General features: G+C 38.8%; 1 protein-coding gene across 1 annotated transcript in view; it reads left to right on the forward strand.

Annotated features, from left to right (window-relative positions):
* The window catches only part of EML6 (EMAP like 6), a 323,061-nt gene that overhangs the window by 302,404 nt on the left and 6,153 nt on the right, over positions 1-14,504 (forward strand). The window contains exons 37-40 of the mRNA XM_069071721.1: positions 1,886-2,058; positions 2,726-2,888; positions 12,780-12,883; positions 13,693-13,846. Coding sequence (XP_068927822.1) covers positions 1,886-2,058; positions 2,726-2,888; positions 12,780-12,883; positions 13,693-13,846 — 594 coding nt within the window. The remainder of the gene's footprint in view (positions 1-1,885; positions 2,059-2,725; positions 2,889-12,779; positions 12,884-13,692; positions 13,847-14,504) is intronic.

Genomic DNA, 14,504 nt, shown 5'->3' on the forward strand with positions numbered 1-14,504 from the left:
GAAAGGAAAGGAAAGGAAAGGAAAGGAAAGGAAAGGAAAGGAAAGGAAAGGAAAGGAAAGGAAAGGAAAGGAAAGGAAAGGAAAGGAAAGGAAAGGAAAGGAAAGGAAAGGAAAGGAAAGGAAAGGAAGGGAAAGAGGGAATGGAAGGGGAGGGAGGGAAGGGGGAGGGAGGGAAGGAAGGAAGAAGGATAACAAAGAAAAGTGTTTAATGAGTGCCGCTACGCACCAGGCGACGTGCTAAGCACTTTACAAATATTTTCTCATTTGATCAAGACAAAAAGTTTCACGGGGTTGTCAGGCATGGATGAGTCACGGTCTGCATCACTAGAGACAACATCCTCTGAGGGACAACACATCCAATTGAGTATTTCATTTAATACAATTTCTACAGTTATGTTTTTAAAATTAGCTTCATATTAAGGGAGACATGACTATCCAAGAGTTCATGTAAAAAAAGTAACTAACCAAAAGGAAATTTTTGGCCAATAATGGGTTATACTAGAAAGCCTCTGAGGTCCCTTCCAACTCTAATTCTGTGATTCTTACTCTGTATTCTACAAGTTTTAGTGACCTTCAAGATCGATATGGTTCAAGAGTATAATAGAGAAGCCAAAAAGTTAGTACTGTCCACTAAACACCAATACCATCATAACTTGCATTACGAGAAGCTTAGTGTCCAAAGTAAGAAGGTCATAGCCCCATTATACACTGTCCTGCGCAGGCCACCTAGGAGTACTGTGTTTACTTCCAGGTATTACATTTTTGGAAGGATATAGACAAGCTTAAATGTCTGGAGAGCAAGGCGATCAGAAAAGGTTCTGGAGACAGTATGCTGTGTTAAGTTCTATGAGGGATATGAGAGCATAACACAATCACTTCCCTTGAGGAGCTTATCATTGAGTTGCAAAGACAAGGCTTCCACCACACATGAAAAATTAGGAAACAATTCAGAAGAGCATCATTATATACTAAATATATTCTAAGCACTGTAAGGGTTTAGAGAAGGAAGAAATCTGACCTGGAACTCCACAGGTGAAATTTATGCTAGGTCTCTGTCTGCCACGTCTTTACATCATGTCTCTAGAGGAAACTACAATAAATATTTAAAGATACATGATAATAATAGCTAGCATTTATATAGTGTTTTAACATTTGCACAATGCTTTTACAAACATATCTCATTTGATCTCACAATGACTCCAGAAGGTATGTGCTATTATTATCCCCATTTTACAGATAAGGAAACTAAAGCAGATAAATGTTAAGTAATTTGCCTAACATCACACAGCTAGTAAGTTGTGTTTTTAGTTTTAGTAAGCTAATAATAATGATAATAATAATATTTTAGCTAGTAAACTCAAATCTGAGCCCAGATTTGAACTGAGGTCTTCCTTACTCCAATCTGTGTACTGGGCCACCTATCTGCCATACTTAGTGTGGCAGAATGAATACCTGGAGTTCATTTATGCATATATTCATCACTTAATTAATCAACAAGCATTTATTAAGTGCCTACTATGAGCCAGGTAGTCAGCAAATTATCATTTATTGAAGTCACTGCCATGTAAAAAAATACTACATTGAGTGTTAAAGGGAATGCAAAGTTTAGATAGAAGAGAATGTGTGCCTTTATGAAGTTATCCATCCAGTGAAAGATCAGACACCAACATCGATAGCTAGAACACATTTGTGGTGGTACACTGGTGTGAGGACACTCCTCCAACAGAGAATTTCTACATAGCCAAGCCACTTAGTTACAGTTTTCTATAAGAAACCTATGTCTCTGGGATATCACAGTAAGGCACATCTAGTCATTGCATTTTCCTTGAATTATCAACTGAAGAAGTTTTATGGTGTTTAAATAGTGTAGCTTATGTCTTTGCAGAAACTTCTGAACAAGGTCAACTTGGGCCATGCAGCCAGGTGTGCTGCCTACAGCCCTGATGGAGACATGGTGGCCATTGGCATGAAGAATGGAGAATTTGTCATCTTATTGGTGAACAGCCTAAAAGTCTGGGGGAAAAAAAGAGATAGGAAATCAGCTATTCAGGACATCAGGTATTAATGGGTGCATGACTGTAGTTGCCAGGGACTACTCATTATAAGCAGGCTTTGGCCAATGGAAGAGGGGATCTGAAAGAACTCAGTTGTCAGTCAAACCTTTCAGCTGGCCATATTTATATGGATCTTATGCTATCACTGATTTAAAAAGAAAGAAAAACAGAACTATAAATGCACTTTAATTGAATTTCATAATGTCTGCTGAGTTTGTTGAGATACATACCATTGCTTAGATAACAATATTTTTCAAAAGACTACATAAATTTTCCCTTTTTACTATGGGATTACGTTTGAATCTGATCTTTATTTTTTTTTCTACTTCACCCAAGGCAAGAAGAGTTGGTAAACTAGTGTCCTTTTATAAAAATGGTGAGATAATTTAATTTTAAGGTTTTTAATGGAGATGACAGAACCATTAGGAGTGAAATAAAATCTCGAAGACCTCTTCTAGACCTAGATCAATAGAATTGACCACAAATAATACTGGAATGTGATCTTGTTGCCTATGAGACCAGAGAGCTCCATGGCAGATTTAATTCATAAGTAAACTTGTAATCAAAAGATTGAAATGAGAGCAGATTATGAATCTCTTCTCAAAACCAGCTAACAATATCCTCTGGATTTTTGTTCCCCATTGACCATGCCCTTGATTTGTTTCTTCTAGAATGAGTCCAGACAACCGCTTCTTAGCCGTGGGCTCATCAGAACACACTGTCGATTTCTATGACCTCACCCAAGGCACAAACTTGAACCGAATTGGATATTGCAAAGACATCCCAAGCTTTGTCATTCAGATGGATTTCTCAGCTGACAGCAAATATATTCAGGTATGTTTTAGCTTTAATGATTCAGCTTAAATAAATTTACTCCAATTATATAAAACATTAATAATAACTAGCATTTATATAGCATTTCAAAGTTCACAAATTCTTTACATAAATTATCTCATTTGCTCTTCATGACAATCCTGTGAAGTAAAGAATATTATTATTCCATTTTACAAATGAGAAACTGAGATGGATAGGATGGGATGGGATGGGATGGGATGGGATGGGATGGGATAGGACAGAATAGGATGGGACATGATAGAATATGATAGGATACTATAGGATAAGATACGATAGGACTGAATAGGATTGGATAGGGCTATGGTGAATATTACTATGATTTCAATGGTATGAGAAAATCCCATAGGAAGAAGCTCCTTCTACCAATACAGGAAGAAATCTTTTCTTCAACTTCTACTCTTGAAGAGTGTTCTCTCACCTTAAGAAGTTAGGTCACTTTCCTAAGATCACACAACCAAAATTTTGTTAAAACTAGGTTTTCCATGCATTAAAGACCAACTTTCTCTCTACTAATACTCTGCCATTTTGCTGATGTTGCTTAATTTTATATCATCTATATTTTCTATTGTATCCCTTCTCTCACTCTCCCCAAGAGAGCTAGGGCTTCTTATTCAGTACTCAGTGAATTTGTTAACTATAAAATTTGGTATTACAAGTCAGATGAACAAGTCAGAGTTCATTATTTTCAAAAGGCAACCAAGTTTACCCCTTTATCATTGGGAGAATTGTTTACTACCTTGAAAATGATTATAATAGTATAATGATATACTTGATTAAGTTTTTTCTTTCTTTTGCAATATTTTCTCATTTTTGCTTCACTGGAGTCTCAGATGGATTCTAATGAGCAGCTATGCAACAGGAAAGACAAAAAAAAGTCGAGACTTCTTGATGCCAAGTCCAGTTCTACCCACTATACCACCCTCTTCATTTCTATATGCCTCTTCATATCTACAATGTGCAGAGCCCTGTGCTAGGGGCTGGGAGATCTAAAACTTTGATAAAAAAAATCATAATCCCAGCCCTCATGGAGCAGTCTTCATAGAGAGAAACACAGATAACTACAAAATAATACATGGTACCAAATCCATTGAAGGGAGAGTTTGTTAACAAGAAGAACTGATCAGAGAAAGCACAATGTAGGGGGAGGTAGCATTTGAGATGAACTTTAAGGGATGGGTAGGAATTCACCAGGCATGAAGGGAAGGGAGGGTATTAGAGGTATATAGAACCACCTAAACAAAGGCACAGAGGTGGGAAAGTAAAGAATATGATTCAGGGCTGAAAAATAGAGTATACACATTGAAATTCAATTTAATTCAACATTTATTAAGAATTTATGATATGTGAGGCCCTATACTAGGTGGTAGGGAAAAAGAAAGGCAAAAGAAACACACACCAAAACCTAGACTTTGCATTTGAGTTTACAGTCTAATGAGGAGATATAATGTGTAAACAGTTAACAAAAGATAATTTGAATGGAGGGAGAGCATTAACAACTTGGGGGAGCAGGAAAGGCTTCTTAAAGTTCAAAGTTTTAGATCCTTCAAAAAGTTCTCTATATATTTTAGAAATGAGGCCTTTATCAGAAATATTAGTTGTAAAAAATTTTTTCCCAGTTTTCTGCTTTCCTCCTAATCTTGGTTGCATTGGCTTTGTTTGTGCAAAAACTTTTTGGGGTGGCTAGGTGGTGCAGTGAATAGAGCACTGGCCCTGTCGTCAGAAGAACCTGAGTTCAAATCCAGCCTCAGACACTTGACATACTTACTAGCCATGTGACTTTGGGCAAGTCATTTAATCCCAATTGTCCTGCAAAAACAAAAACTTTTTGATTTAATGTAATCAAAATTATCCATTTTGCATTTCATAATGTTCTCTATTTCTTGTTTGGTCATAAATTGCTCCATTCTCCATAAATCTGATGGATAAACTATTCCTTGATCTTCTAATTTATTTATAGTATCAGCCTTTATACCTAAATCATTTGGACTTGAATTTTGTATACAGTGTCAGAGGTTGGTCTTTGCCCAGTTTCTGTCATATTATTTTCCAGTTTTCCCAGCAGTTTTTGTCAAATAGTGAGTTCTTATCCCAGAAGTTGGGGTATTTGGGTTTATCAAACAGTAGATTGCTATACTCATTCACTACTGAGTCTTGTGTACTTAATCTATTCCACTGATGTACCCCTCTATTTGTTAGCCAGTACCAAGTAGTTTTGATGCTTACGGCTTTATAATACAATTTAAGATATGATATGACTTGGCTGCCTTTCCTAGCATTTCTTTTCATTAATTCCCTTGATATTCTTGAAGTTTTGTTCTTCCAGATGAATTCTGATATTATTTTTTCTAGCTCTATAAAACAATTTTTGGTAGTTTGATTGTATGGCACTGAATGAGTAAATTAATTTAGTAGAACTGTCATTTTTATTATATTAGCTTGGCCTACCCATGAGCAACTGATGTTTTTCCAATTAATTAGACCTGACTTTATTTGTGTGAAAAGTGTTTTGTAGTTGTGTTCATATAGTTCCTGGGGTATTTTTGGTAGGTAGACTCCCAAATATTTTATAATATCTACAGTAACTTTAAATGGAATTTATCTTTCTATTTCTTGCTATTGTATTTTGTTAGTAACATATAGAAATGCTGATGATTTATGTGGGTTTATTTTATATCCTGCAACTATGCTAAAGTTAAATCCAACCTATTCCTTTTTTTAAAAATCACCTATAAAGCCAATTCTCCAGCATTTGCTGTAGGATTTTGTTCCCTTTTAGTGAGGAGGTGACTGATCCACTTTTGAATAGCTCTAATTTTAAAAAAACACATTTTATATACCTTTTTAGACTGGATCTCCCTATGTCATCCAGACTGAAAATGCATCCACTCATGGGCCCAATTCTACCACTGATCAGCACCAAAACCTTGAGCTTCTCCATTTCTGCCCTGGGCCCATATATCCAACCACCATATTGGGGCCAGATCTAATACAGGCACCTAATTGCCTTAGCACAGTGAAGCTCAGTACTCCTGAGCTGAAGTGATCCACCAGCTTCAAACTTCCTAGTAGAGGGACTACAAGCATGCACCACCATGCCCGGGATAGCTCTACCTATAAGGAAGATTTTCCTTGTGTTAATCTAAATTTGCCTCTTCATAACTTTCACCCAGTATTCAGTTCTAATCCCCCTTCCCTGTGGCCTTCAAATAGTTGAAGACTACCCTTTCCCCCCAGTCTTCTCTTCTCCAAGCTAATTATCTGCAGTCTCTTCTAGTGATCATCATATGGCCTAACCACAGGCCATAGGTCCCTTCCTCCTTAATCACCTTCCTTACAAACCTGAGATGTTTGAAATGAACCAGGGAAGAGTATTGCAGAATTATCACCTTCCTATTCCTGGAAGATATACCTCTCTTAATGTAGCCTATAATTATATTTCTCTGTGGAGTGTGGGTACATGATATAATATCTTTCAGGTACACTCTGACACTACTGTACAAATACCCACTCCTGTCTACTACTGACTTGTCTTTTTATCAGTTATCTCGCTGGTTGTTGTCATTCAGTTATTTTAGTCGTGTCCTACTCTCCATGACACCATTTGGGGTTTTCTCGGCAAAGATACTAGAGTGACTTGCTACTTCCTTCTCCAGCTCATTTTACAGACGAGGAAACTGGAACAAACAGGATTAAGTGACTTGTCTAGGATCACATAGCTAATTAATTGTAGCAACAAGCACTCTAGCATACCCAGGATGGCTGCTAGCATAGGTTCTTTGATCTGCTTTTCTAAAGGAAAGCAACTCAAAAAGGGTTAACAATCTTACTGTAATCAAACCTATATCATATACTTAGTTCAAGGGAAAAAGTCAGCCCCTGAACTTCAGAGAAAATACAAACAGAAGTTACATGCAGACAAAAAATACAGACAGAGAAAATAACACAATTCAGCAGACCATCAGACAGGGCTTCTATCTGTCTGACCATCACATACATACAGTCAGTCACCAGAGAGAGAAGCACCAACATCTGGGTTTTCAAAGCCTGGGGACTCAATGGTTGCCCAGAGTCTCATCTGGCCAAATCACACAACTCTTCCCAAAGTGAGCCCCAAAGCAAAACCTCCCCTCAGAGGTATATTGCCTTCTCCAGGGTCAGAGAACATCACAACCCTTGTGACCCACTGCCTGATTACAAAGTAACAAAAGTTGTGCCTTCCTGAAAAACAAGCCTCCCTTAAGCAAGCTTCTCCTGTGGGCTCTGCTCCACCCTTCAGCAAACTCCTCCCACCAGAGGCTCCTTGTGATCACATTCAGCCTCTTAGGGGGCAGAGTTTATTTTCAAATCAAGAAAGGTCCTCAAATTCACTTAGGCTTGTTAAGGGGCAGGGAAGATCATCAAAATCCCTTACTATTACTTTAAGTGTCTGAGGCCAGACTTGAACTCAGGAAGATGAGTCTTCCTGATTACAAGCCCAGTGCTCTATCAGTACCACCTAGCTCCCCATCTCTCTGGGTACAGAGGCAATATAATGGGTATGCTCTGAAATATTTTCAATAAATTACTAAGTTACAGTAATGATTATTCCCCTAAAAGACTTGGCCCCTGCCAGAGTAAAACCAGGAAAATCTCTTCTCCCATGAACTCATTTCCCTTTTCTCAATCTTAAACCTCAGAATTACAGACTTAGGCAAAATCATACAGTCATGTGATTTGTGTTAATTAATATTTAAATGATGTATAAAACACTGTGATGGGGTTCTTAGTACTTCTTTTCTCCTCTGCTATGCTTTCATCATAGTTGGCCTGGCAGGCATGGGGTAGGAGTGATTGTTGCTAAAGAAATATTTTTCTATTTAACTCTGAATGTGAATTTTTCCCAGCACTGTGCTCTGTGAAAAGCCTGAGGAAGAAAGAGATTGTTGACTAGATTTCGATATGAGCATTTCCCACAAATATCAATTCAACCTTCTCTGAGCCCATTTACCCCTTCTGTACATCAATATTTTCTTCTCTTGTGCTCCAGTCTGCAAATTTATCCACATGCATCTCTGACTCCCCTGCCTGATGCCCCTAAACTTGGGTGGAAGTCCTTTGCTTTAGACTCTAGTTAGACTTTAGTCTAACTCAACAATTCTCCATTAGCCTGGGAAGGGCCTCCAAATTCTCTGTGATCTGGGGGTCTAAGCAACCCAGGATTGCATTTGTGTTAGCTTTTGAGGGAGCCATGTCAAGCTTGAAATCTATTTAAATCACCAGATATTTTTTGGATGAATTCTACCCATTCCTCACCCATTTTGTACTTGAGAAGTTAATGTTTTTAATCCAACTCTATGACTTTCTATTTATCCCTAATACATGTTATCTTCTTAAATATCCTTATTAAATTTTCATTAGGCACACTGATCAAGCAAGCAAACATTTAATGAGTATCTGCTATGTGCCAGGCTCTGAATTAGACCCTAGGAATACAAAGATAAAAATGAAATGATCTCTATCTTCCAGAAGCTTACATTCTATAAGAGGAGGGAACAGACATACATATTTAAATCTGTACAAAAAAATATAGAACTATAAGAAGTCTAATTTGACTAGACTGTAGAATGAGTAAGGTGAAAATGTACAATAAGTCTAGAAAGTTATGCTGGGGCCAGATAATAAGGCACTATAAATGCCAGAGGAGTTTATTTTTGATTCTGAAGCTAATACAATCATTGAAGTTTATTCAGTAGGTGAGTGACATAGTCGGACCTTTGACCTATGGAAACCATTTTGGTGGTTGTGGGGAGGATGGAATGGAGAGGGGAGAGACTGGAGGCAGGAAAACCAGGTAGGAGAGTATGGCCATCCTGTAGGTGAGAGGCTATCAGGACCTGAATTAGGACAGTGTTTGTGTGAATAAGGGGTGGATGTGAAAGATGTTATGCAAGAAGAATCAACGAGACTTGGCAACTGATTAAATATGGAATGGTCTACTATGCATCTAGGTATTTGGGGACTCTGACTCTTGCCATCCAGTGGGTTAACCATCCCTCACAGTTTCAAGTCATCTGCAAATTTGATTAGCATATCATCTGTATCTATTTTTTTTTAAGGAATTGGGGTTAAGTAACTTGCTCAAGGTTACATGGCCAGGTGTTTCTGGGTGGGTGCTAAGTGTCTGAGCCCAGATTCAATCCCAGGTTGTCCCGACTCTGGGGCCGGTGCTCTTACTTGCTGTGCTACCTAGCCACCCCATGTATCTATTTTCTAAGGCAATTATATGCCAATTACTGAAATGATACAGGGCTAGGAACAGATCCCTGGGAAACTCCAATGAACACTTTCCAAGTTGCCATTGAACTATTAATGACTATTCTTTAGATCTAGAATTTTGGAAGAAATCTAAGTTAGTGTGGCCTATAGTCTGCTGACTCCATTCTTTTCTGCTTTTTGGCAATTGAAACATTTGCATTTTTGGCATTTCTGACAGCTTGTACTAACACGTGGAGGGGAGAGATGAAGTGAGATGTTCTCTGAAAGGAAATAAAACTGTTGTAAGGTTCTGCAATACAGGCCTGCCTATGTGGTGGTACTGGGCCTGGAGTCAGGAAGACTCCTCTTCGTGAGTTCAAATAAGATACTTACTAGCTGTGTGACCCTAGGCAAATCACTTTACTCTGTTTACCTCAGTCTTCTTACTTATAAAAATGAGCTGGAGAAGAAAATGGCAAACTACTTCAGTATCTCTGCCAAGAAAACCCCAAAAGGGTCATGAAGAATCAAACACAAACAAACAAGCATTTTACTTATCAAGATGGTATCTATGTACATTTGAGAAATAAAGGGTGATACAGATGTGTTTAAGACATATTGTTAGAGGATAGGCTGCTGATCTTTCCGTGATTATAATGATCCTTCTTGGTTTATGGGAACAATGAAACATACTTTCGTGAAGAGTCAGGCACAAGTGAAAAATGATTAAACAACTGATATTACTACCAATAGGAAGATCTCTCCTTCTTCCTCCTTAAATTCCCCTGATAAGCTTTATATATATATATATATATATATATATATATATATATATAAAATTATATTATAACAGCAATCAGAAAAACTCAAATGGTCTCTTGTGACAGTATTGATTCAGAATCTCTGTTCAGCAGTACCATGGCTGCTGGCGAGCCAAGGTGATGGAGATAATACAGTAGCAATAGTGATAGAAGTTATAAAGTCATACAGAGAAGTAGTTTGGGGAGAAACATATTGAACCCAGTTTTTAATAGTTAGCTTGAGGTGCCAGTAGGATGTATACATAGAAATGACTAGCAGATAGCAGACCAGTAATAGACAGTTGGAGATGCCGGTCTAGAACTTAGAAAAGTGATAGATTTAGGTGTTGGCCATAGAGAGATGATAGTTAAACCTATGGGAGTGAATGAGATTGTCAAGGAAGAGAATTCAGAGAAAAGAGAAAGCCTAGGACACATTCTGTAATGGTCTGAGAAGAGAATGATGAGCTAGTGATAAAAACAAAAAAGGAGGAATAAATAAGGATGAGTGTGAGTATCTGAATACAAGGAGGAAAAATGTATGTAAGAGGGAGGTAGTTAACAGTATCAAAAGTCAACAAGGAAAAGAACCAGGAAAGAGTCACTGCATTTTACAATGAAGAAGACATTGGTGACCTTTGACAGAGCAATTTCACAAGTGATTGCAGAAACCAAGTTGTAAGAAGTTAAAGAAAAAGCAGGCAGTAAGAAAATGGAAGTATTAGAAATAGACAACTGTTTCAAGAAATTTAGCAGTGAATAAGAAAGAGATGGGAGAGTAGTCAAATGGAATAGAAGGGTAACAGGAGAGCTGCTGGTTTGTTTTTGTTTTCTTAATAGGACTAGGAAAGATGGGATAACCACATGGAGCTCACTAGTAGGGGATGGGATCGAGGGCACAGGTAGAGGAATTATGTCAGGATTAGATGAAGGAAGCTGAAGGACTTTTCCTTTGGAAAACCTGAATCCTTTTAGTGAAGTAGGTTTTCATTTACTAGAAAGTGAGAAATTAAGTTTTATCAGTCTTTGTCTATAAAAAGCAGAGACCAAGAACTTCCAGCACCTAAAATTTTTCCTTTCCTTTACTCTCCTAAATCCTCCCATTCATTTATAGGTTTTCAAAAAGAAGCTGATAAGAATCCTGCAGTTTCAAACTAGTCAGTTCTACAAAGAATCACATTTGCTTTAAAATTCCTATTAAGTTGGCCTCATCCTTTGATACTGAATTCGAAAGAGGTACATAAAGGAGTCTACTTTCTCTACTGTGAAAACATATTAGTAGTGTTCCTAGAGGAAGGGAATGAAGAGCTGGGAAAAAGATCTGGTTGGATCTCCTATGTCTTCAGCAAATAGTGGGGGTCTCCCACTGGCCTGGTTTTTGAAAGGTCCATTGCAAAAGGGGAAATAACGGTATCTTTTGACATGTCCAGAACAATGGCAAAAAGTTTAGATTTTCCCAGAAGAGTCCCAGAGCACTTAAGATAGAAAGGAGGCAAAGAACCTGAAAATCAAATTTTCTCCTGCACAAAATACCTTCTGAATAATTCAGACCACATATTCTCAATGGGAAAACTAACTCTTTTGCTGGGAGACATTAGGCATTAGTTTTCACCATTGTGCAAGCAAGCGAGCACAGTCTTCAACAGAGTAGAGGCCCAATAAAACTTACCAAAGAAACAAGCCATTCTCTAGAGTTGGGGTTATTAACCCTTTAGAGTCATGGACCCTTTTGGCAGTCTGGTGAAACCCATGGACTCCTTGGAATAATGTTTTTAAATTCATAAAGCAAAATACATGAGATTACAAACTAATTACATATTGAAACAGTTATTAAAATATTTTTAAAAACAAGTTTAGGAGCTTAACTCCCTAAGTTAAGAGCCCTTACTTTAGCTGGGTGGTTTAATGGATAAAGTACTAGAAATGGAATCAGGAAATCCTGAGTTCAAATCCTGCCTTAGATACTTGCCGTGTTTCCCCGATAATAAGACACTGTCTTATTATTTTTTTTGGAAAGAAAAACACCAGAGGGCTTATTTTCAGGGGAGGGCTTATGTTGTCCTGCCTCAGCTCTCCTCCGCGGCACTGCTCTCAATGGCGCCAGCAAGCAAATCACTGGGGAAGAACAGGATGACGCGCTCACTGCTGCAGCTCTGATTGGATGCAGCTCGGAGCACGGCGTGCGTTTCACTGGGGGGGGGGGAAAGTGTATACAGAGGGTACCGTAATGTAGCGTGTAGCGCAGGGGATCACCTTCACTACAGTAGCAATCTCAATAGGGCTTATTTTCGGGGGAGGGCTTATTTTAGAGGAATCTTACACAGTAAGGGGAGGGCTTATTTTCGGAATAGGTCTTATTATCGGGGAAACACGATACTAGTTGTGTGACCTTGGGCAAGTTCCTTAACCTTTTTCTGCCCTACCTCAGTTTTCTCATCTATAAAATGAGGACAACTGCACTAACATCCCAGGGTGGTTGTGAGGATCAAATGAGATATTTATAAAGTGCTTTGCAAATCTTAAAGCAATATATAAATGCTAGCTAGTTTTATAGTTGTTACCAGAATTACAATGATTAAAACTGTAAGGGGTAGAAAAGCTAGACTGGGTGATAGCTGTTATCATCCCTCAGAAAAGGGATGTAGTGACAGACACTTAGCTCTCTGGATTAGCTCATAGCTCTTAGTTCCAATTTAGCCTGGGATGAAGAACAGAGCCCTTGGGATAGCCCCAACTAGTACTGAGGCCAAGTGGGTGTTTTGGGGAAAATGCATTAGCGGTAATATCCTCTCAGACAAGAAAAGGCTGGTCAGTATGGGTTCCTATTCACTTGCAGGTTTCCACAGGGTCTTACAAGCGTCAGGTCCATGAAGTACCTTTGGGGAAACAGGTGACTGATGCCACAATTATCGAGAATATCACGTGGGCCACCTGGACAAGGTAATTCAAAACAAATCCTCCAAGGAAAATGTCACAATGTCTCAGGATCAGTTAGGCTCCTAACACTGAACTTGCCCAAATCCTTCAAATGAGAATTCACTCTTCTGAAATCCAGGGGTCCAGCCTATATGGGGGCACATTGGATAGAGCAATAGGTCTGGAGTCAGGAAGACTTATTTTCCTAATTTCAAATCTGGTCTCAGATACTTACTAGCTGTGTGACTCAGGGCAAGTCACATAACCCTGTTTGCCCGCATTTCCTCATCTGTGAAATGAGCTGGAGAAAGAAATGGCAAACTACTCCAGTATTTCTGCCAATGGGGTCATGAAGAGTCAGACACAACTGAAAAATGATGAGCAACAGCCTATGTACATAGTATGGGGTAGGGGTGGGGTTAAGCTTTAATCATTAATGTCATTTAGCAGGTGGGGAAACAGTGTACAAAAATATTCAGAAGGAAGTGTATTGTACAGGGACCAAGAATATTAGTTAATGGCGAAGAGAGAAGAGGAAAGCATTCATTGCTTTGTAGACTGCTGCATTAGCAAAAACAGAGAGAGAAAAGGAAAATAAAGGGTCATTAGTCAACTTGACTGTGGCTAAAACTGAACAGAGAATTTCACAGACCCCTTTGGTTTGTCCTGAGAAGTTTAAAGACTAGTTATAAAGCATGAGGAAAAAGGGTTCTATGATAAAAAGATGTTCCCCTCTTCCCCGGGCTTTGCTCTCCCTAAAGGACTTTAGGAAATTCACTCATGTGCCTTCCCAATCCCTACTTCCCTTTCATGCTCTTTTCTGGTTGGAATAGCATTCTAGGAGATGAAGTCATTGGGATCTGGCCCCGAAATGCAGACAAGGCTGATGTCAACTGTGCCTGTGTGACCCATGCTGGCCTGAATGTTGCCACCGGAGATGACTTTGGGCTGGTGAAACTCTTTGATTTTCCATGCACAGAAAAATTTGTGAGTCTTCATTGGAATGTAACTGCCTGTACTGGGTATTTTTCCTAAATTTTCTGGTGCCCTTAGATCTGTTAGCCAGCTGACCAATCCTGTTTTTACTGTTTAGTACCTTTAGTGCACAAGTCATGGTATGTCCAGGAATGGGAGTAGATGTTCAGGAGCAGAGGTGGAATTGAGGGGTGGAGGATGAGAGGCCATTCAGGAGTCTAATGGTAAGCCAGAGTTCCCAGGGTAAGGAATGGCAGCTCCTTACATTGAATACACAACCTTTAGTAATCTGGTCTATCCCCCTATAGCCGCAAGATGAGACAATAACTAAATGGTACTCTGTAAGACACTGAAGGCAACAAAAATAGCTTTTGTTCAGTTGTGCTTTGACAGCTATTCATGTCCCTATAATCATAGAAAGCAGACTTTCTAGGATAAAGGGTGTGAATTTTATTTGAATGGAGAGGTCAACTAAGTAAAAAATATCATGGGGTATGAAGTGGAAAAGGGATAGAAGGCCTAGAGTATGGAAGAGAGTAGAAAAAAAGTTAGGAAGAAACCACCAGACCAAGTGGTAATGTGGGTAGCTCAGGAAATTGGCATAAAGTTGGGGAGATCCTAGAAGTCGGCTTTGATGTATTTGTAACTGCTGGGAGGGACAGGGATACCC

This window comes from Petaurus breviceps, unplaced genomic scaffold (genome assembly GCF_028583685.1).
Source record: "Petaurus breviceps papuanus isolate PSGF00001 unplaced genomic scaffold, PetGlider_PUasm1.0 90842, whole genome shotgun sequence".
Taxonomy (NCBI): Eukaryota; Metazoa; Chordata; class Mammalia; order Diprotodontia; family Petauridae; genus Petaurus; species Petaurus breviceps.